Source organism: Lepidochelys olivacea, assembly GCF_965140295.1.
Source record: "Lepidochelys olivacea isolate rLepOli2 genome assembly, chromosome: 7".
Lineage (NCBI taxonomy): Eukaryota > Metazoa > Chordata > Testudines > Cheloniidae > Lepidochelys > Lepidochelys olivacea.
This window is the reverse complement of record NC_140417.1, coordinates 97274937-97302091: the sequence shown is the minus strand read 5'-3', so window position 1 is coordinate 97302091 and position 27155 is coordinate 97274937. Positions and strand designations below refer to the sequence as shown.

At 37.4% G+C, this 27155-nt stretch overlaps 1 protein-coding gene across 7 annotated transcripts in view; it reads right to left on the bottom strand.

Moving 5' to 3' along the window:
* Positions 1–6552: 6552 nt before the first annotated feature.
* The window catches only part of CFAP46 (cilia and flagella associated protein 46), a 141270-nt gene continuing 120667 nt past the window's right edge, over positions 6553–27155 (bottom strand). For 6 of the 7 annotated variants that reach the window (XM_084635260.1, XM_084635258.1, XM_084635259.1 and 3 more), the window contains 9 exons: positions 20522–20598; positions 18962–19022; positions 18840–18875; positions 15939–16041; positions 14668–14780; positions 12174–12255; positions 9952–10088; positions 9210–9296; positions 6553–6916 (listed from right to left, as the gene is read on the bottom strand). In XM_084635260.1, coding sequence (XP_084491386.1) covers positions 6780–6916; positions 9210–9296; positions 9952–10088; positions 12174–12255; positions 14668–14780; positions 15939–16041; positions 18840–18875; positions 18962–19022; positions 20522–20598 — 833 coding nt within the window. In that variant the 3' untranslated portion in view covers positions 6553–6779. Of the gene's footprint in view, positions 6917–9209; positions 9297–9951; positions 10089–12173; positions 12256–14667; positions 14781–15938; positions 16042–18839; positions 18876–18961; positions 19023–20521; positions 20599–27155 lie in introns of those variants that run through there. The other variant, XR_014712519.1, reaches the window with a different exon arrangement.

The following is a 27155-nucleotide window of genomic DNA, read 5'->3' as shown; positions in this document are numbered from 1 at the left end:
GGCAAGAGGTCAGTTTTGCATAGTTGGTAATTGTAGCACTGTTTTTCTAAATTGCCCAAAGTCACTACAGTTCTTGAATCTACTAATTTGCCTTGAGTCACTACTCAGTATTTAATAAACTGTCTTTTTAAAAACAGTCATTAAGCTTTTCTTAGCTTTAGTTTGTGTCACTTGTCCTGTATTAAATAATAGCTAAATTAGTCTTGTAGACCTTTAGCTTTATTGTTCTTTCAGGAAAGTGTTTGTAATAATAAGGATCATCTGTATTGCAAAGAACGTATACCTAGTTTCCTTAACCTTTTTGAAGAAGAACACTCCCAAATTCCCTCTATCATGCAGAGTAAGCTCTGTGATATTATAAACCCCTTCTATTCTTTTAACTCACCCTTTTACTAAGGGTCACCTCAAGTGTGTACTACACATAAAATATCATTTACACTAAAACCCCATTAATCACTCTGGCAGGTTAAGGTGACCGTATACTGGATGTAAATAATATTTTCCACATATTTTAAGATCCCTTTACACTTCCAGAGTGGTGTAAAGGGCCCTTAGCCTAAGTGAGAATCAGCCCCATAGAGCATTTATGTAGAATGTGACCTTATGAATTGCTTAAATATATACTAATTTCTGAAAAGAGATAGGGATGGCAAAAATTATTTGGCCAAAATAAGAATCAACTTAACTTTCAGCCACAACTCAAGGAAAGTTTGGGAAAAACTTCAGAAAAGCACTCAGGGTTTCAGGTGCTTAACCAACTCAAGCCTTTGAACCTGCCCTTTTCTCCACGACTTTTTTCAACTGTTTGTACACCCCATAATTTGCCCACCCTCGCTTTTTATTTACCAGCTTTGTTGCTTAAAAACTCGCCGCTCTAGAGTTTTATCAGCAGTACTGATGAATTTTTTCCTTGTACAATGTATACTAGTTTTCCTTCTTGTTATTGTCCTCTAGTCCTTACATTTCTTTGCAGTGAAATATAAAAGCTATTCATTTGTCTGTGCTGTTTGGTTCTCCAAATCATTCTGAATTCTACCAGCTTGTGCCTTTGCACTGAGTGACCCTCTGCTTTTATAGTATCAGGAAATTTAATCATGTTACTGCACATTGCTTCTACCTGATAATACAGAGGGAAAAAAACCCACCAAGTACTAATCATTGTGGCATTGACTAGTAATCATCCTATATCACTGCATGAGTACCCACTTTCATTGATATTCAAGGTAGTTTATTATCCACTCAAGCAGCTATACTATATTTACTGATCTTACTAAGTAGTCTTTAGTGCAGTACTGCATAAAAAGGTTTATTAAAGTCCCAGCAACCCATGTTTATGGCTGCACACCATGGCCACAAGTCAACTACTTTGGTTACTTTCTCAAGGAATTTGATCAAATGTTATGCGTGCCCTCTGCTCTGACTATCCTTAATTAGTATAAATCATACATTTCTAGGTGTTCCCCGCTGTATCCCTGATTAGCGTTTCCAGTATCTTCCTCCCAACAAGTCAAGCTTACAGGTCTATAGTTTCCTGGATCTAGACATTATTCTTTATCAAAGTTTTATGATAAAGTAGTGCTGTCAGACTGCAGAGAAATTTTCAAACGTACTCATTCATCTTTTTGACAGAGGTTGCCGCCTGGCAGTTAGGGACAAAGCATCCAATACCAATGGGAACATTTTTGGGAAAAGTCACTTCAAAAGATAAAATATTTACATCAGTTTCATAAATAAAATTCACAATTGTAAACTACTGAATAAGCTAAATACACTTTGATATTAGACACTGCTAAACAGTCTCTCTTAACCTTTTCAGCATTGCATCTTTTATCTTGGGTTATTATCGAAGAACATCCTTTGTAATTTTCTGAATAGGTGAAGAAACTTTTCTGGCCCTGTCATAAGTCTGGAAAGCTGGTACTTCAAGCATACTAAAGTTAATGCAGTAAGTTCATTAAGACATACGTAGCAAAATAGGAAAGGATTGTTGATTTACAATTAAAAAAAGAGTACTCTCTTTTTCAAGCCCTTTTATTATCCATTATAGAGATAAGAGAAGAAAAAGTGAATGAGTGGCACCATATGTCAAAAATATTTACAATGCCAACAAACTACAATTTGACAATAAATAATGTGATGAAGAAAGATGTGGGTAAATTCTCTCGGTGAGAATTCAAGAGAGAAATACCTGTGGATATCTACTACAGGCCACTTAGGTACTCCAGGTTACCAAACACTGTACTCACGGGGAATTTAAATTATCTGTATGGGTGCTGGCAAATGTAGCCGAACATGCATTGAAGAGGCTCCTTTGTTAAGATAAAGTAAACATAAATAAAGGAAAAAACCCTTGGTTCAGAAAGCACAGACTTGAAACAGAGGAGATATTGTTGAATTATTTCATACAGATTGGGAAGAACTGACTGAGAACAAGATATACTGAGAAAGATGTAACCAGTGAACACGATGAGTAACTTAAATTCAGTATTGGAGACCATGGGTTCCCAGAATGAACATTAGATTTCAGAAAAGCAAACTTTGTGAAATTAAAATAGTAAGTATTATTAAAATCAATCATGGTGGAAGAGAGCTGGGAAAGCCTAAAACATATCAAAATTCAGGCCTAGCAGGGTCAAGTTCCTTTCAAAAAGAAAAATGCCAAACAATGGAGTGGCTAATGTGGCTTCAAACTGCTCAAAGATCTGAGGCTAAAAAACATCCTGTCCTGGGGAAAAAAAAAGTTACAAGAATACTTAGTTAAAGCTTACAGGAAAAAAAGTTACCACTGGCTAAATAGATCAAGGGAAATAAGAAAGGTTTTTAAGAAATATATCAGAGGATAAGGAGAAATAGGGATAAACAGATACATTAATAAAATGAGGATGATAACATTAATGGTAATTCAAAAATGACTGAAGCTGAATACATTTTAAAAAGCCTAAGTGGAAAGGGAGAGAAAGAAGATTGAAAAATTGGTAAGGAAGGAAGGCTCTAAAAGTAACTGTAGATAAGGCGCAGTTAAAGGAGTACTGAGAAATTCTGAACATACAATTAAGGTGGTCTGCATGATATGCACTGTAGGTAAAAAGAGAATTAGTTAATGAACTGAGTGTACCACCAACTATTTTTGAAAAATCATGGCCACTGGGGAAATATTGCAAGACTGGAATAAGGCAAATGTAATCCAAAACTACAATAAAGAAAAGTGTAACCCTGGCAGTTACACTCCTGTAACTTCAATTTCTATACTGAGTAAATTAGTGGGGAAAAAAAAATCATGTTAAAAACATAGGTAAACACCTAGAGGATTATGGAACCATGAGCTACAAGCAAGATGCATTTTAGGAAGAAAGTCTATAGAAAAACCTTGGCATTTTAAGAACAGAATTACAAAACTGGTGGGTAAACGGAATGCAGCAGATTATGATTTTAGTAAAGCATTTAATAGATCTTCACGCAAAATTTTGTAAAGCAGCAATTCAAATGGGCTTGGATATGAACATTCACTTGGGCTGAAAAGAGGATAATGCAGGCTGCTACCAGGATAATGCAATGTATCAAGATGAAGGGTAGTGTCTATTGGGGTACCACAGGGATTGGTATTACATTTGGTTTTATGTAGCACCTCCACTAATGATCTGTAAGAGGAAGTGAATTGCAGAGCTGACCTGTGCATTTTTCGTTGGGCTTCCACCCACAGCAAAGATTAATGGTCTGCCATGATTACTCTACTATGCACAGGGCTTGCATAAGGATTTTGGAGAGGCTTAGAGAGTTTGAGAAATTTCTTACCTGATAATTCTCTTTCTGTTAGCAGAGCTTTACCATTAGTTTCCACAATTTTAGGGTGTAACCGAATCATTACAAGAGTATCCTTCAAAGGGCACAATCCAAAGGAAATTAGCTTCTGTATTTACTGAAACACACACACATACACACACACCATAGGCCTCTCGGTCCCACAGAGGCTACTACATTTTGGTGTATATTTTCGAAGGAGTTCAGGGGACTTAGTCACATAGCTTTGAAAATCTCAGCCTTTATGTTGCCCCCCGCCCGACTCCCAAAGATAGATTTACCATCCTGATTGTCACAGAAACAACTGAAGAATGCCGCTGGGGGACTCATGAAAGCCTGAGGTGTGTTCTGACATCATATTACAAGCGCAGGGGTCTTATGAGTTTTTTGACTGAATGGTTGTCAGTAAGGAACGAATAACCGAAACTCTGGACTCTTCTCTGGATGACAGGTTCATTCTGCATATCATCCATGAGAAGCAATACAGGGGCTACAATGCCCAACGATTATTTCCTGATTACCATATTCCCCTCACTCCTGCCCCCTCTTGAGGCATCAAAAAAGAGCAACTGAAGAAAAAGGGAGAAATTCCCTTCAACATTACAGCTGAGGTAGAAGACACCCAGTGGACCACAACAGTAACTGAAAGTGTACAGGACTCCTAGGCATCCCTCAATCAAGTAAGGAGTCCCTGACCTTTAACTGCATGCTTTTTTTATTAAATATTTAAAACATGCAAAACAAAACAAAAACAATCCACACACACTCAAAAAGAAGATAGCCATTACATATTTAACTGTGACAGGGCAAGAGTAGCTGCATTTAGATACCTGGATTATCTCCTAGGACATGCATGCCCATGGGAGAGAGAATTCGTGTTTCTGAGACTCAGGAATAAAAGAGCATAGGAGGTTGGGAGCTTTCTGTCTCCTGGACAGCTACACTTGCCAATGGGGAGCAGATTTTTCTGAGTGTGCAAGACTATGGGAAATGGGGAATAATTAAGTGGGATTCCATGCTAAATATGGCCATCTGCTGTGGCTGTCTGAATCTCGAAAAGTACAGAAGACTGAAGAGAAAACTTATTTTGCTGAATCAGTCCTATGTTTTAACATTGATAACTTAAAACGTTATATGCCAACACTGCCTGGTTTAATTTTGGCATGTTCCCAAAAGCCTAGAGGAAAGCAAGGCAATACATTTACAAAATGTGACTGAGTCAAATGTTTAACTAGAGAAGAAAATTCAATTTAAATGGAATACATTTGTTAAAAAGCATTGTGTGTTTTATAACAAATAATTTGATATAGAAGTTACAGGTCATATAAAGTTATCTGATAAACCTCTGGTAGTGGAGAAGAATTTATTGATATTCTTGTGTGAACAAAAAAGATGTTTTGCATGTCGTGATTTTATAATAATGTGCTACAAATCTTTAAAGCTCTATCAGACTCTAATTAACGTTAGCACAGTATGGTAGCCAGGAACAGTATCTTTTTAGTGACATTTTAATGCCTTAAAAGTGAGTACAAACAATTTATCACAGGGAACAGGCTTGGCTGCCTTGCTGGGAAAAAAGAGTATTTTAAAACTTTTTTGTTTGAAATGATGATCAAAGCTTTATATTTTCACTAAGTTCTAAATTATTTTGCATTTATTACTATTGGTACAAAAAAGGTTATAAAAACTTCCACCGGTGACTGACTAAGCATAAGGCAAACGAAATCTGCCTATTTACAATTATTTCGGAATGTGGTTAATTTAGTAGTTCTACATAAAAGATGCTTTTATATTATCAATGAAACCTATGAACAGACAGCACCAATTAAATATTACATCCCTATTTTAGGTAGTGTAGGACACATAATTTATACTCCCTTATTAGTTAGTTAGTTAATTAATTTTATTTTATTTCATTTATTTTGGAGGCCAGCAAATGTTATCCATGTTTACTGCTATACACTAGGGAAAAGATCAATTACCTCATAATAGGACACCCTAGAAAAATTTTCAGTCAGGTTCCATGGACATTAAATGGTCTGTCTGGGTGTCGAGCTTTTTTTTTGATGTTCACTGTTAAAGTAATACAGGAAAGAAAAGGTTAAGTAATATACATGGTCCCCTAAAATGGGGCACAATCTACTAAGTAGGATAGGGGAAAGGAATTTTAGTGACTTGTACCTGTACAAAACTCCATTGAGTACTTTTATAATTGCTGCCACATCACTGGCTTTAGAATGTGCCCAAATCTTGTGTTCTCTAGGCTGTGACTGTAGGACAAAGCATTGTCAGCAATATAGTAAAGGTGTGACAAGATCAGGAGTGCTGGTAAGAGGCTGGCCTTTCCCATTGTTGGGCTCCCATTGCTGAGCTCCCTTCCCACATCTGTGTGTGGCCCTGGAAAATCCAATCACTATTTATACTATTGTAGGTGAATGCAGAGCAAGTAATGCAAAAAGACGTGGAAAATATACCTTATTTTTGCTCAACACAACATAGTTGATTGCAAATGAGTTTTCTGGAATTTTGTGAACCACAGGAGAGATTTGAGAACTTCGTCAATGCTGTTATAAATTATTCAAAGGAAAGTTAGTCAATTAAAAAATACTTTTGAGTCTCATCGCACAAGTTTGTGACATGAAAACCAATATGTTTGCTCTTTTTTAAGCAGGAGGTAAATAATGGAGTAATCACAAGCAGAAATCCAAGATTTGTTTTTAAAGACTTTAATCAACAACAGAAGAGCACAGAGAACTACATATTTTCAATAACAGAAAGCTCTGATGAAAACCTTCTTTGATACTTTAATATCAGTACACAGATCTAAAACAAAGTAAATTAGCTAACACGCTTTGCATATTCTTAAACTCAGTTCTTATTAGTTTACACAAAAAGTACTTAAGATGACTGACTAAATGCTAGCCTTCAAGATAAGGCCAATATCACGTATTCCTATTTACATATAGAAACCTGATATGAGTTCACGTAACAATTATGTTGGGCAGCCCATATAATACACAATTGAAAGATGAAGGCTGAATTGCAGGAAGGTTTGACTGATTGGGAATGATCTGGTTTTCGATTTCATCACTAGAAGAATTCTTAGAATTCTCTTCCACTAGAAAATATTCAAAAAAACTGTTATTTACAATTATACCTATTAGAATATTTTACAATATAGTATTTTTGCCTTCTGTTTGCTTAAATATTCTAGTATTTTTGCATTCCTCTGTTTTACATTGAAATTATGATCAATACACACTAAGGACATTTGAGTACAGAACAGAGAGAACTCAGACAATACTTATGATTTTAGTCTTCCCACTACCCCAAATCATTACTACAATAAGTCAGCAAAGTGAGGATTTTGTTGGCTTTTCACCAAGAACAATTGCGTTATTTTATTGTACTTTACAGGCAGAAGCCTTAACTTTGGCAACTTCTACACAACTTTGTAAATGGAATATGATTTATGATGCTATGTTAGTAAAAACCAATAGACAGATAAGTCCAGGACTGCCCCTGTGAGGGTCTCCCCCAAAGCCAGCAGGTGGAAATTCCTCTATAAATTACCCTGTACGGAGAAGAATTTCTAGTAGCTACCTTCTACCAAGCAGGCTGAACTTATTTTGTATTTGTAGAGATTTTGCCATGATCTGCAGCCACATCACTGTAATTTACTACTTGCTGTAAAATGTAAAATTAATGAGTATATTTCATGTTTGTCATGCTCTTAGCACTGCTTGCCACTCACACAAATGAAATTTTATATCAGTCAGACTTCATGGGAAATAATCACACTATGTTGGTGAGGATTTGGGCTAATTGTGGTAAAGCTACCAAACAGGAAATTTTACATAGGCAAAATGTAATTACCCAGATTAGATTTTGGTCATATTACTGGCCTTGGTACCCCTAACTTTTCCAAAAATTGCCACTGAATGTCAGCACATGTAGTCAGGACCTTAGCTTTAATTCTCATCTGTTAGACTGCACTTATACCAGCAAAACACCCCCTTTAAACATGTTATTAATTCAATACTAACTAAGGCCCTCTGCCTGCAAACACCTATGTACATGTATAATTTTAAATTTGTGTGTAGTCCCACTGACCACAACGGGACTGCTAATGCGTTTAATGATAAACACATGAGTAACTGTTTGCAGGATTGGGGCTTCAGACGGGAGAGTGCCACCAACTTAATCACCAACCATATTGTATTTTCCAGGGAGGTGTGACTTACGTATTGAGCTACTCTGACTCTATTTCGTGTATGACAGCACACCCAAGGCAGTAAGACTGCACACAGTACATTGTTGATAAATACAGATTGGAAACTGCAGAGAACACTATAAAGAGTGAGTCACATTCATTACTTCCTACTGAGAATTTGCATTTTTATGGAAGTAATTTTATATAATAATAGATTTACTTCATGCAGAGATAGTTCAGTTTACTTTATTACAAATACATACTGCATATGTCAAATGAAACCAAATTCAGAAGTTGCTGGAATCAAGTGAAGAAGTTTTCATAAAATGTAAAGATTAATTAAGCTTTCCATAGAAACTAAACTTGAAAAGTACCTTACTAAATTATAGAAATTTTCCAAATATCCATTCTCCATGGCATATGCATAAATTAAAGCTTGATTTTCAGAGACTCCTGGCACCAGCAGCTCCCGCTGCAGTCTATGGCAATTGCAGGTGCTCAGAACCTCTAGAAATGATGCCATTATGTAATAAGCTATATAAAATGTACACCATTAGATTAAATAGAATGAATTTTTATCAGCATAAAAATAGAGTAATGCAGCGATTTATCAGGACCCAGATTATGAAGCAGAATCAACGTCGTCCTGGATAGTCCAAAAATGTGAGATTAAGACTTATTTGTCTTAATATATGTTGAATTAATATGTTTCTTATATATATTACGACTATATGGTGATTAAAACAATTTATGATTTGGTACATATTAGACACTCTAAGATACTAGTTCACCTTGACTATCTTGTGTGCATCGGTCTACAAGGTCTGACTTTTAAGCTCTTCTCTTTCCCCTAACTCCCTCCATGAACTGTGGATGTACATATCAACTGCAAAATGTTTTAAAAATTGTTGTAATTATATATTCTTATCTCCTAGTTAGTGGAGGCCTTTTTTCAAAACCACAATATTCTCCTGATGTTCCTTTGTTTAAAACATACTTATTTCCAATCTTACCTTTAGCTTTGCAGTAAATCAACTGAGGGAGAAGTGCAACTGAAGACAGGAGCCACTTGATGTGGCCACATTTTTCCTCTCTTGCATTGTAACAAAGAATTGTAATAGTGGTTAAACTACAAGCATCTAACTTTGTTAATATCAGAGGCCAGTTTCTGTACATTATACAGAAGTGTATTTCTTACCTCCAGTTGGTGATTTTTCCACTCCAATCGTATACTTTTGAAGAACACGAATGGTCTGCCCAGTTGTTTTTCCAGTTTGTAACAAATCTAAAAAGAATGACTGTCATTTTAATGAACTTTTAATGAGAATTTTGAAAAACAAGAAGATACAAACCCTGGTTTTTTTAGACCAGTGCCTCAGCTTTTAAAAATTGAGCAAATCAAAATGATATAAATCACTAAGAGTTGGTTATAGTTCTGCCTGATTGTGCTAGTAACTTTCAGGTAGTTTCCCTTGCTGTGCCCTAGCAGCACCTACAGATTGCTCTGTGGCTCTCATGATTCAAGACCTTGCTCTTAACTATAAAAGTCTTGCTCTTAATTTATAACCAGCAGCTTGTCCTTCACTCACATTCATTTTACATTCTTAAAGCAAGAAGACAAAGTTAATGTTCTCCTTGAAGGCATCACAGAACATTTTCTCAAAATAGTAAACTGCTGCTAGTGTCCGGCAGCTCAAGGCCACTTCTCTCTCCATTAATGGGGGACAGGTAGGGCTCTGAGCAGGGTTTTTAGGAGGAGGGATCAGAAAGCCCGCATAGCCAGCCAATCCCTGCTACTTATTAGCATGCAGGTCTTCACAGCCTCTCTCTCAGCCCTCGATCTACAGAGAGGATAGTACAAGAATTGTGCTATTCTACATAAAGCATCAGAAAATTTTAAGGACTAATGTGTTAAGGTAAGATTTGCCACAAGTACATACTTTCAGACAAGATTTCCAGCCTTTTTGCGTTCTCTTGCAGGGGTGTATACCACTGGTTGGCCATAATGGAACGAACACCGGTAAGGCTTAGAAGGATTGCTGTCTCTGTTGGTCTCTCTACAGATATATGTAGACGACTAAAGAAAGTCAATAGTATAAGAATAATAGAATCAATCAATTTTGAATATAGAGGACAAAAATGACTTTTATTCAACTTTTGCCATACAAAACATATCAGTAAATGGTGGATTGCATTTTTCTCATACATTTTTAATTCTTAGTGAAAATGTGTTGGAATGTTTTGTATTAAGTATGGGATGCTATATAAACTACTATGTTAAGTTCTACTTCAACTTTGCAGGGTGTGAACTCTGACCTCGCAGACTGTGCACTGCCATGTTACTGTTTAGGGAAGGATAATAGAGTAAATTAAAGGAAAGAATAACAGACAAAGCACATTAGTTGTGGATAAGGGGCTGTGCAGTAGGCTTTAGAATCCCACTGAGTTCTTTGGAGACAGGCATGCTGAGTTGTTGGCAATGTTTACCTTCAGGAGGAGGAAAAAGAAGAAGAGAAGTGACTTCTCCTTACATGAGATGCATGTCTACGCTTCATCATATTTGGAGATAGGGCTGCTAAAAAAGTTTTACTTTTTTACTGCTAAAAAAGTTGTATTTTGTTTCCCTTGTGGTAATAACATGTGTGAGCTACCCCAAGGTAAAACAACAATGAAGACAAGGCACTTCAGGCTGCCCTTGCAGTTAAACTAGAGTCCCTGGTCTTACTGTATTTTTACCTCAACATAGGTCACACATATTAATTACCCACAGTAAAAAATGCAGATACTTTAGCAGTGAAAACAAGCGGTTATAGCGAGTGCTGAAAAAGTTTGGAGATTCAGAAACAACAAACAAGGAAACATGTTCTCCTCCCTGGAGCTGGACTAAATGAAATTGCTGCAACTGAACATTTGGAGATTTGGAGTTTTGATAGATTTTTTTTTTTAGGTGAAATTTTACAGTATTGGAATTGTAGTAATTTAAAAATGGAATTTGGCTTTTTGTCAGTGTGCATTTCATGGTAATCCCTGTATAAAACAACAGTTAAGGTTTTCTATAATCTCTTTGGAGGATGCTATCTATTTCTTGGGGGAACATGAAGTTATGTGATTTAGCTTCTAATTGAAGTTATTCTAAACTTTCAGGGAACTGTCACAGTCAGAGCCATAAATCATCCACTTAAGAGATGCAGGATGACAGCAACAGGCTGGTAAATACAATAATCTATTAGGATGAGACTGCAAATGTACACAGTTGGAAAACCTACATTAAGAAATTGTCTTTTGACTTAATTTAGGGAACGACTGTGTTTGGGGGAAAAAAGCTTTGAGAAATAAAGGCACCATTCTTAATTGTTTTCACGTAAAAGAGGGGGATTCAGGCTTAGTTACTGGATTTAAATATTTAGTTATTTTGTGTGCGTGTGTATTTATGTATTAGATATCTTACATCCAGCACATTTTAATTTGCAAGGTGTACAGGTACTTTCAGTGGAAGTGGCGATACTCACTGATGACTCTTTATATTTTTAGGCGGACTTTTCTATATATTTCCTATTAGTGGGACATTTATCAGATGAAGTCAGAAAAGTGGAAAGTATTTTAATCTCTCAATAATTTGTATTAGATATATAAAATAAATGTGTAAGCTTTGTCTCTTTAAATTTAGAAGCAAGGCAGATACTTAGCTGTCTTCAAGGTTAACACCTTTAATCAGCAATACTAAACATCTGGAAGGAAGTTAATTAGCATTCCAAAACAATTTATTCTAGCAGACAAACACTTGGCTTAGTGTCAAAGTATTAATTGTATAAACCTTCAGAAGGACTCTAAAGTACCTTTCTATGCTAGAAAGGCTGTATCTGTTTAACTAGATTGATTTAAAAATCCTGAATTCAGAAGACAGTGGGGAAGGTTTCTGCCCCCCTGCCTTTGTCTCCTCACAACCTTGATCTGTCCTCATCTGTGGAACCCTGATACAATGCAGCACCTGCAAAAAAGGCTTCTGTAGGATCATGAAGAAAAGCAGCCAAACTCCCCACTCCAGACTCAGATCTGAGTCCACCCCACTTTCAGAAGCAGAGGAGACAATTTTAAATTTGCTTTTAAAGACAAAAAATGTGGCACTGTGACTATCTGCAGGATAAAGTAAGATTTATGCTACCTTTTGAGTGTATCAAGCTTTGCCAGTCGTTGGAAACTCTGATTTGACTGCATCAGATCTAAAAGTATCATCAACTGGCATTCTGGAAAAATAAAGTTAGTTGTTTTAACAGCATTTACAAAATGAATATAGATAACATGTGCCTTTCTGATGATATTGCTCTGGTGAAAGTATTGAATAAACAGTTTTCAATATAAACATTTATTGTTTCTTCTGCCATAACTGTATATTCAGCTATTGGTTAAGGAAAAGCATTTGAATAATCACTTTCTACTACTACCCGACGTCTTTTTGTTTTGTGTTTGTACAGCACCCAGCACAATTGAGTCCTGGTTCATGAACAGGGCTCCTACGTGTTTTGGTAATACAAATAGTAAACAAATAATAATAATAATAATAAATTTACAGGACTCATTTCTGCAACCCTTTCAAGCTCAGAAGAACTGATTTCAGTAGGATTTACTTGCATGAGTAAATACTGCTTAAGGTTGCAAAATTTGGTTCAATGTGATTTTTATCCAGAAGGGTCCTATTTATTCTTACAAACAAATGACAGGGATCTCTGCTTCATTTGTCAGTTGTCTGTCTGAAAGCAAATTAAATTTAAGTGAGATTTACGAATATTTCTACTATTCAGATAGATAATCACATTTTGCAAATCAAATGTGATTTTTCCAAATGCGTTAAGTTAATTTACATGGTCAGTGAGACCAAATCAAGGAATATATAGCAGACTAATTCACTACCAATGCCTTTTCTGTACTGTTTTTGAATATTTGTTAAGGAAAAACACAAGAAGCTATTGGAATTCGAATAGCTAACTTATCCTTTCTAAATAAATATTCATGTCCTTTGAAAAACTGTGAAATGTGGATAATTGTAGCCAGGATGGCAAGAAACAATCTTCACTTACAGAAAATTTAGTGAGAGAATTATAATGCCATGTTTGCAGACATAGGTCAGTGGAGGGTCATAAGAATTAATACTTATTAGCTTCCATGAAAATTAGCTCTGTACCCAATTCAGCCTACAGGTAACATTAAATGACCTCATGGGCTGTCAACCTGTGGAAAGTTGGGTAGATGACCAGAAAGTGGAAAGATTGTGCAGCTACCCCGACAGATACACTGTGTACAGTGGATATTTAAGGGCTTGAGGCCAGATTTGTAAAGACACTTGAAATTAATGGGTGTTTCATGCCTAAGTCCTTTAAAAATCCCAGTAGGTGCCTAACTGCCTCTTTAGGTGCCTAAATACCTTGAAAAATCTGGCCTCAAATCCTTAAATATGCCCCTAATGGATCTGTCAGGATTAATTCCCTGTAAAAGGTATACTGTGCAGCCTCTAATAGGAATAACTATATTTTAAAGGAATAGAAGCGGTAGCCACATGAAAAGAACATTAACACCTACGCTACTAAGTGCTTAAAGTCATTTTTGAAAATGGGACTTTGGCTTCTAAGACACTTGGGTGCTTCTGAAAATAGAAGACTTTGGTCTTTCAACAGGCTCAGAGAAATTTAACAGACACAGGAAACAGACTTGTTTTCTTTTCCAGTGAGGATGAAGGCCATCACCACATTGGTAAAAATGCATCTGAGTAACTGACAAATCTACCAAAGCTTTCTGAGAAAATATAAGATATTGTATCACTAGCCTCTGTGTTTCCCCTGCACTATGGTCTCTGTCCATGGAGAAGTGCTGGAAATCACACAACATCTGTCTCACATATTTTCTGTTCCGGTGGTGTCTTTATCAACATGTTTAGAATTTCCTGTTGATAAAATAGGGGGACTAGACTTTTCCTAGCACTTGAAATTTGATTCAGCATTCAAGAAGCACCATCATTCTAGACATAGGAAAGGCATTTCCCTGCTTTTTCAGGGGACTATAAAACAAGACTACCAGAGACATATCATTTAGGCCCATGTTTTCAAAAGTGAACTCTAATTTTCAGTGCTCAACTCGAAACATGTAAAGTGTAATTTATAGATACCATCTCCAACTCTAACTCAACTCAACTCGGAGCTGTCAGCGCTCAGAAACTCTGAGAATCAGATCTTGGACTCCCAAAATCTGAGGCAATTTTTGAAAATTTTACTCCTAACCTTATAATATGTGGCTTTTTGAGAAATTTGGACCCAATGGGAAGAAACTAAATTTCAGGAAGAAGAAAAATATGTCCAACAATAAAAACAGCAAGCAAGTCTGACAGTAACCCCTCCGTCCCAAAAACAGTGTTAAATTCTCACTGCTTAAATTCTAAGACTATTCTAACAGATGGCAAACAACAGGAATTTAAATGGCTATTTGTTCCACATGTTGAATGAAGAACTTCTTGAATGAAGAACATGGTCCCTTAGCTCTGTGTTAAACTGTACCTTTCATTGCATAAGCCTAATATTCTCATAATTATTTGGCATGGAATAGAATTTTATGACACTTTGCAAGGTAAGAGAACAAAATATATAGTTTTTTCAGCTTCCTTATCTCACCTGGGATGTTCATAGCAATGAATCTGTTAAGTAAAATATGAGACAAGAATCTTTCCATTCCATAGAACAGAAACGCACTGCAGTTATTCAGAAGCTGCTCCCACTCAGCTTGACTGCAAAGAAAGGTAAGCTATTTAGACCAGACAGTTGATTTACAGTAATATTTTTCTGGATACATCTCTACAAAATATTTCAATGTCAATTTCTCAACAAAAAATTGTTTGAAAAGTAAAAAGACAAAAGAGAGAGAAGACTTCAGTTATGGTACAGAATTTGAACAGCAGTGTGTGTGAACTATTACACAATAATTTACTTAGCTAAATTGTATACTTTACCATAGTAATACAACACCCCACAGTAAATAAGACATGGACTGCGCTTTTGAGATTTAAGGGACTATTCTACAGAGGAACAAGGGAGTATATACTGTGCAATCCCCAATTCTTTGAGATACAGTATTTATTTTAATGTTCAAAGGGAATGCTCAAGGACTAGCAGAGATACACTCATTAGGGAGCTAAGGAATTGGGGTGTGGAAAGAGATGATCCTAAAATTGAAGTAATTATAAATGAAGCTAAGTGAACCACCTATATGAAACAATATTAATTCCATCATCAGGTCTTCTTGAAATTGTAAACTACAGGATGAATCTGCACTATTTTATTTCAGAAGTCTGTGCTACAATATTACAATCCTATAGTTAGTGTGAAAATGATATAGTTTTCAAGTATTTGGTTCCAAAATTGTTGATTTATTAATTCAGTGAAGATGAAAGTACTTGTAAGATGGACGGGTGGTGATCTGAACTATCTGAACTTGTAACCTCCTGTTATTTTGTCAGAGTGATATTGCTAGAATGCCAATGTTATAAATTTGTCTATGTATACACTTTATAACTTTCTCTCAAACTCCTTGTATATGTCTTCTCCAGCTTTCCATTATTTTAGATAAGAAGGTTTTTTCCCAAGTTCCATTTATGGTAATTTTATTACAATCAAGAAGGACAGTGCCATTTTGCTAACAATAGAATACCCCTATACATACTATAACCTTGCTTGTGATCAATATGGCAAAATGTATTACAGGTGTGTCTTCTGGATTCTTTCTTTAAATTCTTCCATCTATAAATCTGTAGCTATGCTTAGGGTAGGGGCGATGTCTTCCTATGCATTTGCACAGCACCTAGCACAATGGCGTCCTAGTCATGACTGGGGCCTCTGGGAAATACCTCTTTGAAAAAAGAGAGAAATATAGAAGAGCCATAACAAACCTTGGAACATGCATGCTACCAATAACTCCTTCCCAGTGTGGTGTAAATTGGTCATGATATTTTTCTAGGATTTCCTTTATTTTTTGGGAAGGACTTACTGCTTCTGTAACATAAGAATTTAATCATTTAACGTAATATAGAGTATGCAATGCAGCCTAAATTTCTAACACACAGAGGCTGGCAATACAATTTTTTTATTTCTATCATCCTTCAGTCTAAAGTTTTTCATGAGAAAAGTCCAGTCGATATGCCCTGTCAATTGTAGGTCTTAATCCTGACTAAAGCTAAAGGTGCCAGCTAGTGCCAAGTGTGATGGCACATTTTATGACTGAGAGGGATACAAAGATAACCTAGGAGAGAAGTCAAGGATAGAATAGGTATAAAAATGAGCTCTAAAGATGGTTCTTCTGTGTCAAGAGTTAACATAACATTGCACTGCTCATAATATTCCTGCTTTAGGGGCTCAGATACTCTGGTGATAGGAATTATATAGCACCTATATACAAAATGGAATTCAATTTCCAGAGCTCTCAGTCTAACACATTTCACAAGACTAAACTCAAAACCAAACAACCCTTCAGTTTTAGTTACAGTTTAATTAGTCTTTTCCATATTGATTATATTTTCTATGTACATGTAGCTATAATTTCCTACGTGCAGCTCCTCCAAAACTTCAGAATCAGTTATTTCTGCTCTGCTATCAAAGAGAAATTAGGTAGAGCAACGTGTCCCAAAGTCATAACATTTGTTATATGCTAAGGCTGGAGCAATATTTTCCCCTTTGTTAAAGATTATTTTTTTATAACTTTATCTGGTTCAAATTCCAAAGTTAAGTATATTTTGAGCATGCTGAATAAATTAGCTTTTGCTAATAAATTTGAATAAAAATTAAATTAAATTATTGTCTTCAGTGGGAAAATAGGTGACATTGGTAGTTATGAAAATATTTTGTGTCATACTGTACAAACACAGTAACTGATACACGTAGCCTTGGTAAATACACTCCACAAGAAAGAAGTGGCCATTTTTAAATGACCTTACATTGACATTCTTGATTATTGTTGTATCCTTGACCTTTTATAAGGAATCACAAGATAACATGCCACTTCAAGGCTTTAATCACTACATGAGTTTTATTTATAATCTTTGGCTAGAGGACTTCTAAATATAACTCTTGTTAAAAGTGATAAAATATACACAGAATTCTAGCATAATGGCTTTTATTTATCAATAGAATGCATAGAATTTTGTTTTTCAAACTTTAACTAGAAAACGTTATTTTCAATTTTAAACGATTCACAAAATATGATTCACAAAAAATGATTCACTAAATCACAAATATGAAATTTCCAAATGTACAGCAAACTGGTATCACATTTCTAGGAGGTTATTTGGGAGGTCTAAGTGCTTTTGAAAATCTTACTCCCAGCGTTTATGTAAGTTTGAAACCAAACAATTTGATTTTTTTTTTGTCTTCTATTTCTTTACACAGGTTTTAAGTGTCAAACCTCCAGGCTGGATTTAAGTGATAGAGTTACATTATTATACCAAACATTTCAGGTACTTTGAATGGATACTCAGGGTCACAGAAGATTTTATGTATGATTACATTTCAAAGAACGCAGAATAAACACCGATTTTTAGAAATGTGTTGATTCACTCTTTGCTGTCACTTGTAGATAACCATTTGATACTTATGAAACGCTGCTTTTCTATAAATTTAGAAAACATGAAACTATTAACACCAATTGTTAAGCGAGGAAAAGGGCTACATACTAAATATTGTAAGAATTTCAGTTTTACATTAATTATTTAAAAAAGAAAAAAGTCCAGCTTATTACCCTGGGGTGAAATTCTTATCACCAACATGAAGTCAGAGTGATCAGGCTCTGTGCAGGTGAAATGCCAAGGGACAGTGGGTTTGGGAGCTGAAATTTGCCCTCACAACCTGATGCGAGGGTATGGAGTTGCAGCACAGACCTCCACTGCAGCTTATGAACTGGAGTAGCAGCTAGAGCTCCTCTGTATCAGTTGCATGTTATCGAAATATGACTGGCTCCCAATGTAGATCACTCTACCTCTCCTCTACCTCACTCCCACCACTACCCTTTGCTCTAGCCCAGTGATACTCAGACTTCAGTGGTTCAGGAGCCAAATTAGTGATCAACATTACCCAACATTACCCAAAAGAGCCACAGTAGTGTGAATTCATTGTTTCATTTACTATTTTTATATAACATATATATTATTCTCCCAGCAAAATGCCTGACCAAGTATTCTACAATTGCTTAATAACATAGTAAAAGCATCCTGACTGGTTAATAACTTAGATTAGTTAATAATTAAATCACACAGTGTTTTAATATCATGTGCTAGAAAGAGCTGCAGGAGACACATTCAAGGGTCAGTTGCAGCTCGAGAGCCTTAGTCTGTTCTAGCCTATGCAGGGCCTGCATGGAGATCTCTTCTGCAACACATAGGAAAATCACAGAGCACTCATTCCTGTGGCTCCTCATGAACCTCCAATGCATGCTTAAGTAGTGCCGAGGCCTTAAGTTTACCAATTTAATCCAAAAATAGTAAAAACAAATTCTTGTTAAAGAGCTATACATTTTGTGGGGAAAATATAATGAGAAAGTTTATTTCAATAATTATTTTCTGGGAGATGTTGGTTCCATATTTTATTAGTTATATGAAGAAGGAAGAATGCAGCCTAATTTGACTGAATCTGAAACAGGTTTTTATTTTTATATAATTAGAAAAATAATTAAAACATAAGCAACATTATGAGGATGACCTGTTATGTCAATTACCTTGTCTTAAGTTCATCACTTACTATAAAAATGTTCCAAACCCACAAAACCTTTAGGTTGTGGAGAAAATATTTTCTAAATATATTACCTGCTTCTTTTGCTTCATTATATGGATCCACAACATCTGACCTATAGCTAAGGAGGTATAAACAATGAAATCTATCATCTGAACCGATACATTCTGGTTAATAGTTCCTTTTGAAAGGATACATTTAAAATTGTGTGTATCAACAGACAGGCAGTTAGGTGGTAGAATACGGTTAATGGGTACCTACAATTAAATAACAAACAAATATTTTGCCATGCAAAAATATTCAGTAGTTATATCAATATTGCACAACATTGTGTCCGACAAAATGAGCTACACTAAAATGCTTTACTGAAGTCTGGGGGCTTAGACCAAAAGCGGTACAATATGCCAGTGCCAACTGAAACCAAAAACATAAGCACATTTTGTTGGGGAGAAGCAGTTCAAGTCTGTTTGAAGCTGCTTACTTTGATCTAATGCTGGATACTTTGCTCATACACAGAATATGAATTTAAAGGAAATGGAGGTTAGTTACCTGTAACTAGATGTTCTTCAAGATGTGTGGTCCCTGTCTGTATTTCACATGTGGGTATGCATATGTGCCATGAGCCTGAGTCGAGAAATTCTAAGCAGCAGTGTCCATTGGCCTACAAATGTGCAGTAGATCTCTCCATACCCAACTGATGGCATAAGAGGCAGTGTGGGCCAACACCTCTCCAGTTCCTCTTCTGATTGCAAATCCAACAGGATTTGAAGCAGAGGAGACGAAGAGTGAGATTTGTATAATACAGATAGGCATCACAAATCTCAAAAAACTTCCTGTTACAGGTAAGTAACCTTCATTTCTTCCTCATGTGGGTGGATTGACAAGCCATGCTTAGACTGGAGGGGAGTGAGAAGCTGGAAGCAAAGATGCTTGCAGTACTGCAGTTCCCACAGCTGCATCTTCAGCTGAGGCCTGAACTAGGTCATAATGTCTGCACTTTCCAGAGACACATGTCTCACCCAAGCAGTAGAGGCAGCATTGATGACTGTCACTCGTGGAGAAGGAACAAGGGCAGGAGACGCAATTCTTGAACTCTGGGACTCTGGGCATAGTTCCAGGTGACGGGGAGGGAGTCCCCAATACAGGGAAAAACAAGCTGTAATAACAATACTATAAAACTCTAACTAGATTAATATAAAAGTTATGAAACATAGAAACTATTAAATATTTATTTACAGGTTCTATCAAGAGAAAAAGCTGCAGAATTCTGTGGACACAGAGATTCTGACTCAGGCCATGCGGCAGTAAGATGGAACTGGAGAGGTGTCAGCCTGCGCTGCCTTTTATACCCTTAGTCGGGAACACAAGTGGGCCAATGGACACTGCGTGTTAGAATTTCTGGACTTGGGCACATGGCACTCATGCATACTCAGGTGTGGAAAACACATAGGCACCAGCACTCAAAGAAGAACTAGCTCAGCAGTTACTGGCAAAGATTAATAAAAAAGATTCTAACAAATTCTGTGGTTTTCACTCCATCTCACACTTACAGTGTGTGTAACTAAGACCCTGATAAGAACAACAAATTACCCTATTGCTTTTCTTAACTTATGTGTCTTAGGAAAATGTAAGGAAATAAATTAAAAAAAAGAAGGCTGAAATATGTTTGTGAGATAGTTTGCAATTATGGTCCTAACATAGGGACGAATGTCTCGCTACACTTTTATGTAAAGCAGTATGAATTTCTCTTGCTTACCATTTTGACGTTCTTTTTCTGATCCACTTTTGGTTTTGGCTCCTTTGTACTTTTAGGGTCTTTTTTTACTTCATTCTCTGTGAAAGTTCAAAGAATAAAAACTTTAAAATATAGGTGGTATTTGCTAAACTGCTGTGCAAATGCTCCTTCACTGAAAAAAAAAAGTAATGATTTTAAAAGATAGACAATATGTGGAATGTTTTGTATCTGAATAGGGACTGCTGAACCCAGTGTCGTCCCTGGCCTGCAGAGGGATAGCATAATGAGCTGTGAATGTGTGGACAGAGGACCACGTTGAGGCTCTACAAATGTCCTGGATAGGGATGTGTGCCAGGAAGACCGCTGAAGATGCCTGAGCTCTAGTCAAGTAGGCTCTGACAATTAGAGGATGCTTGCTACTGCCTAAAAGACTAAGAAGAAAAAGGCAAGGGAAAGGTTGAGAGCAAAGAGAACTGCTACTGACCATTGCCACAGGGGCAGATGATCTGGCAGTAGCCTGGAGACAGTGGTGTTGGCTAGCACAGGCTCTGCTACAGCTTTGAACTGCCTCCAGAAACTGTAGACAGGAGGGGATTAGTTCATAGGTAACAAAGTGTGGGAGACATGGGGCTGCAGAAGACATTTAGAAGAAGAAACATTTCCTGAAAGATTACTTGTTGTTTCTGAAGGTCTATTCTGAGAGAATAGATTAAAAACAGGAAACAATTTCATTCCAGCGAATAACAATGCATAACTATCTGTACTAACCACTTGTCCAAGGCTGACGCTTGCCAAATGGGAAAAGAAGTGAGAAAGGTGGTCACCTAGGCATACAAAAGTTCCAAGAAAAAATACACATATTCATTGATTATTGTACTGCAGATTTAGGAGTGGCGGGCTGGGGAAGAATTGTAGAAGCACTGTCTAGGCTTATTATAGGACCAAGCGCTAGTACCTATCCCCGGAGTAACTACAACCTTTTAAAAAGAACTGGAGTCTTTGTGAAAGAACTAAAGTGAAGAACAACAAAACAAGGACTGCCTGTATTTGTAAGAGGCACTGCATTTTTTATTTAAGTAGTTTTGAAGGATCAGGAGAAAAGAGCTTTCATTTCTCAGTGCACACTGCAACAACTACCTGAGTCTGCTCTAAATTATGAATAATTGGCTATTGTCCCAAGTGGCTGTATAGCAGTCAGGTATTGATGGAGCACACTGCAGCATGGGGATAATTTGAGGTGCCCCTTATTACTCACTAGTTGCTTTTTACTCCTCTTTCCTCACTCTCAGTGGCTGCTTCCATAATTGCATAAACCAAGACCTTTCCTTCAGGCTACACACCCTCATTCCTTCAACACCCATGAAAATGGCTTTCCATGGACTCTGGAGTGTGTGTTTGGGGATGTGACTCTCTCCTCCCTCCCACCAGTGGAACACAGCAGCAGCGGGCACCAGCTCTAGCTGGCCCCCTACATGTTGCCAGCACCATCAGAAGCAGCAGGGCAGTGACCTCCCTGAATTTTATGAAAATTTAAAAACAGAAATTAAAAAAAAGACATTTTCTAAAACTGCCTTTCTAACAAATATATGGCAATGTGTTTGTGTATCTGTGTATTATACAAACATTTGAAAAAACAAAACACTTCTATCCCGGGGAGAGGATAAGAGAACAAATGTGACAGATGTCAATCACATTACTTAATGCACTAGTGGAAGGCACATACTACAGTAACAATCATGGTATGTATTAGAACTTATATAGAATACATTCTGCTTTCTTGGTTTGGAGCTAGGTTTCCTGACCTTACGCATACTTAAGCCCCTTTGTTTTCAGTTTCAACCGATTTTTACCGAAAATTCCGGGTTTTCCAAAAAGTGTTATTTGTTTTTTTCCAATTTTCACTCTACTTTTGTATCATTCAAATATATAAAAATAACTTGTTTTATGAGGAAAATACAGTACATTGCATGAGATATATATATTGCGATAATACATTAATCTGTGTATACGTGCAAAGATGCCTGTTGAAGTAAGGCTACGTATTCGTCTATAAATTACACAATAAACGAACAGGCACGCACGCATGTTCTGAAGTGCATATGTATCTGAACGTATTAATGAATCTCACACCCACCACATACACATTTCAAGCTGTTAGCAGATAAGGTTTTACAGATTTGATATACTAAAATGTGAAGAAAACAAAAATCTGTATCAGAATAAGTTTCAGAATGCAAGGAAGTATTTGAAAGTTAAAAAAAACCCAAACAAACAAACCAAGAGAAAAGGATGAAATTGAATGTATGCATTGCAAATGGTGTGGCCCAATTATTAAATGTAAATATTTATAGGACAATAGATCTTTTATTTACTAATCTGCAAAGGCTTATGATTCTTCTTATTCACTAATATTTCATACTGACAAAGAAGTAATTGTTTTCAGAGCATGTTGTGAAGATTGATTTTTGCAACACACAGAACTATATTTGGGTAACAGAATATGAGATGTTGTCAAAGCAAGGTCTATGTTTTATAAATAATATCTTACACTGATAAGTGCTTTTCATACAAACATCTCAAGGTACTTAGTTGTAGTCCGCTCCTGCCATGCATTTTCTCATGGGCTTCAATGAGAATAGGATTAAGCCAATTGTGCTCCCTGCCACATCCCAGTAACCCAGTTCTTGACCTTACTCTCAGCATCTCCTGAAGATTTCTCTTCCAGTATCTCTTGCAACCCCTGCTTTTTGCTCCTTCCTATAACCTCCATTGTGTGTTGCTGGGACAGAGTCTTCTGCAGCCCTTCTAAGCCCCACTTTCAATAGCTGCCTACAGCAGCACAGAGATTCACAAGGCCCTGTGCTTAAGGTCATACTCTAACAAATAATCAGATACCAGCCAACCAGCACCATATGGCAAGGTTTAGCTCTTTGATACCTAGAAAAATACTGGAACAAATTATTCAACGATCAGTTTGTAAGCACCTAGAATTAATAGGGTTATAAGGAATAGACAGCATGTATTTGTCAAGAATAAATCTTGCGAAGCCAACCTAAATTCCTCCTTTGACAGGGCTACTGGCCTAATGGATGGGGGGGAGGGAAGCTGTAGATATGATACATCTTGATTCAGTGAGGCTTTTGACAGAGTCCCATGGACACTCTCATAAGCAATCCAGAATAATGTGATCTAAATAAAATTATTATAAGGTGGGCGCACAACTGGTTGAAAGACCATACTCAATAGTTTGTTTTCAAACTGAGTGGGGATATCTAGTGGAGCCCTGAAGGAGTCAGTCTTGGGTCCAGTATTACTCAATATTTTCTTTAATGACTTGGATAAAGGAGTGGAGAGTATCCTTATAAACACCAAGCTGGGAGGGACTGCAAGCATGCTGGAGGACAGGACTGGGATTCAAAATGACCCTGACAAATTGGAGAATTGGTCTGAATTCAACAAGATGAAATTCAATAAAGACAAGTGCAAAGTACAGTAGCACCACAAAGATACGAACACCAGAGTTACGGACTGACTGGTCAACTGGACATCATGTGAAACTGGAAGTAACCAATCAGGCAGCAGCAGAGAGAAAAGAGAGAGAAAAAAAAAGCAAATATTGAAACGTGCCTGCATTGCATCTTAAAGGTAGGCACATCTGGGCTGCCTGTCCCCACCCCCACTTACAGCTACAGTAAGAGGTGAAGATGCTGGGGCTGCCAGCCCAAGGAAACCAGAGCCAGCAGAACTGCTTACACACCTCCCACCCTGCGCTGCAAGGAATGGGACTCTCTCTCACACACACACCCCCCATCCTGCTGGGAGGGTGACAAGCTTGCAGTCCGACCCAGGGAAAGAAGCTGCCTGTCAGAGCTGAGGAGGGAGCTCAGCTGCTGCTGAAGCCTGGCCTGGTGTGTCAACCTCCATTCCCGAAGTATCCGTAACTCTGAAGTTCTACTGTATGTCAATTTAGGAAGGAAAAAGCAAATGCACAAATACAAAATGGAGAATAACTGGCTAGTACTGTTGAAAAGGAACTAGGCATTATAGTGGATCACAAATTGAATATGAGTCAACAATGTGATGTAGTTATGAAAAAGGCTAATTTCATTCTGGGGTGTATTAACAAGAATGTTTTGTGTAACAACATGGGATGCAACAATGCTGTGGTTGACATTGGTGAGGCGTATATTGGAGTACTGTTTCCAGTTCCAGGTGCAACACTTTAGGAAAGATGTGGACAAATGGGAGAGAGTCCAGAAGACAGCAACAAAAATGATAAAATGTTTAGAAAACCTGACCTATGAGGAAAGGTTGAAAAATGGGGCATGTTTAGTATTTGTCATTACTCAGGGGTCTCAAACCTATGTCCTCAGGGTCCATGGGAGAAACCATATTCCAACCCCCCACCTAACAGTTTCCTAAAAATGGCATACCTATGAAGCCCAGCCCCAGGGTGACGCTCTGCCTCTGAGGTCAGACTGGCAGAGCCCCAGAGCAGGTGATTGGGTCTCTGGCCCTACTTAAGCCAGTGGCAGGAACAGGAAAGTTTCTGATCAACTAGGCTCCACCCTGCTCTGTACTGTGTGCCTTCTGCTCCTTGATTTCCTGGTATCCTGACCTAGCTTGACTCCTGGCATCTGACTTGTGGTTCAGGACCTCCAATTTGTTTCCTGCCTCCGACCCCTTGGTATCCTGACCCAGCCTGACTCTGGTTTCTGACTTGTAGTTATGATCTCCAGTTTGTCTCCTACTTCTGATCTCCTGGAATCCTGACCCAGCTGACTCCTGTCTTATGACTGCAGACTCTGGCTCTGACTATTAGGTCTGGATCCCCATGATGCGGTGGTGACAGCCTTGAGAAAAGATGACTGAGGGTGACCTGATAACAGTCTTCAAATATGTTAAGGGCTATTATAAAAAGCATGGTGATCAATTGTTTTCCATGTCCACAGAAGGTAGGACAAGAAGTAATAGGCTTAATTTGCAACAATGGAGATGTAGGTTAGATAGTAGAATAACTTTCTAACTATAAGTGTAGTGAAGCTCTGGAATAAGTTTCCAAGGAAGGCTGTGGAATCCCCATCATTGGAGGTTTTTAAAAATGGGTTGGACAAACACCGGTAACAGATGGTCTAGATATACTTGGTCCTGCCACAGAGCAGGAGATTGGACTTGATGACTTCTGGAGGCCCCTTCCAGTCCTATGTTTCTATGATTCTATGAATGCTGGTTGCACAGAGGAATATGCAAATCAATCAGGAGATGATCTGATTCAGTGAGTACCCTTAGAAATCAGAACAGCCCTCTCAACTGGGTTTGAGTTCTCTGGGCATGTAATGCAAGCCATCCTTTTCACACAATTCTCCCATATTTTCTGATCATAGATTTTGCAACAATAGCTCAGTGGATCAAAAGAAATATGTAGCTCACAGTGTAATCTCAGCTAAATACAAAGGAAAATGGTTCAGTAGTTGTGAGGTAACATGTCTTAAAACTTAGTCACATACGGTTTTATGTTAGGGCTTGTCTGTACAGCAAGTTAGTGTGTTGCAAGACAGAGTGTGAATCTACAGCAAAAAAGCTTGCCAGGCACTAACTGGCTTCATGGACCCTGCTATTACACACTAAAGTTCCAAAGTGTTCTTTGACACAGACCTTTTAGTGCATGACAGTAGGGTCCCCCTGGCAAGTTACTACGTGGCAAGCTAGTGTCCTATACATTCACACCCCGGCTTACTGTGTACTAACTCACTGCATAGACAAAACCCTAAATCGCTTTCCTTAATCTGAATTTTTCAATTTAGCTTCTTTGTTCTGTTCTCTGTTCTGACAGCCACTACAAATGTTATGGCTCTAAGAACCACTTGTGTAATCTAAAAGGTCTTTCAAAATTTAAAGTCTAACAAACTTTACAAGTGCTGTAAGGAAGTCCAGGATATTTTAAATTAGAGGCCTTGGAAGCAGATATTGTACTGACACTTTTTTTCTTCTTTCATATATGATCGATGCAGCAGTTAGACAACAGAATATCGAGGGCAGCAAGGTGTTGTAATCCACCCTCCAATCTTCTAATTGTGCACTCCTCCACCACAAGTTTGACCATCTGCATCGCTACCCTGCAGTCACACTGTGAAGTTTGGGCGAAGCTAAATTTCTGCATTGTGGCAGCCACTCTGGCTGTTCCTGTCACTAGTCTGTTAAGCCTAGTCCAGGATCACATCCCACATTGCAAACAGGGGGATGTAAGTTAGGGCTTCTGAAATTTGTCACCATTCCTGTCTCTATCACAGAATTGCTGCCACAATGGGAGGACATAGCAGTTAGTCCTGATATGCCTTTGTTCATCTGAGATTAGCACTAGGCTGGCAATGCTGAGCATGAACAGCTGCTGCAAAAGATGTTGCAAAATCAGTCATGCAGGAACTGCAGGTAAAGTGGCTGTACATAGAACTTATCTAAGTTTTTCAGCTGTATGGTCAAAAGGTAGGTTACAGAGAGGTGACAGACTCCTAGCGTGGATTCAATCTTGGTGGCTTTTTTTTTAGAAAAAGAAAAGCTCACACTGTAATGATATTATAAATCTGTACATACTGAAAAACTATAGTATGTTTTTTAACAATAGATATTCCAGCCAATATTACTAGGAAACTTTTGG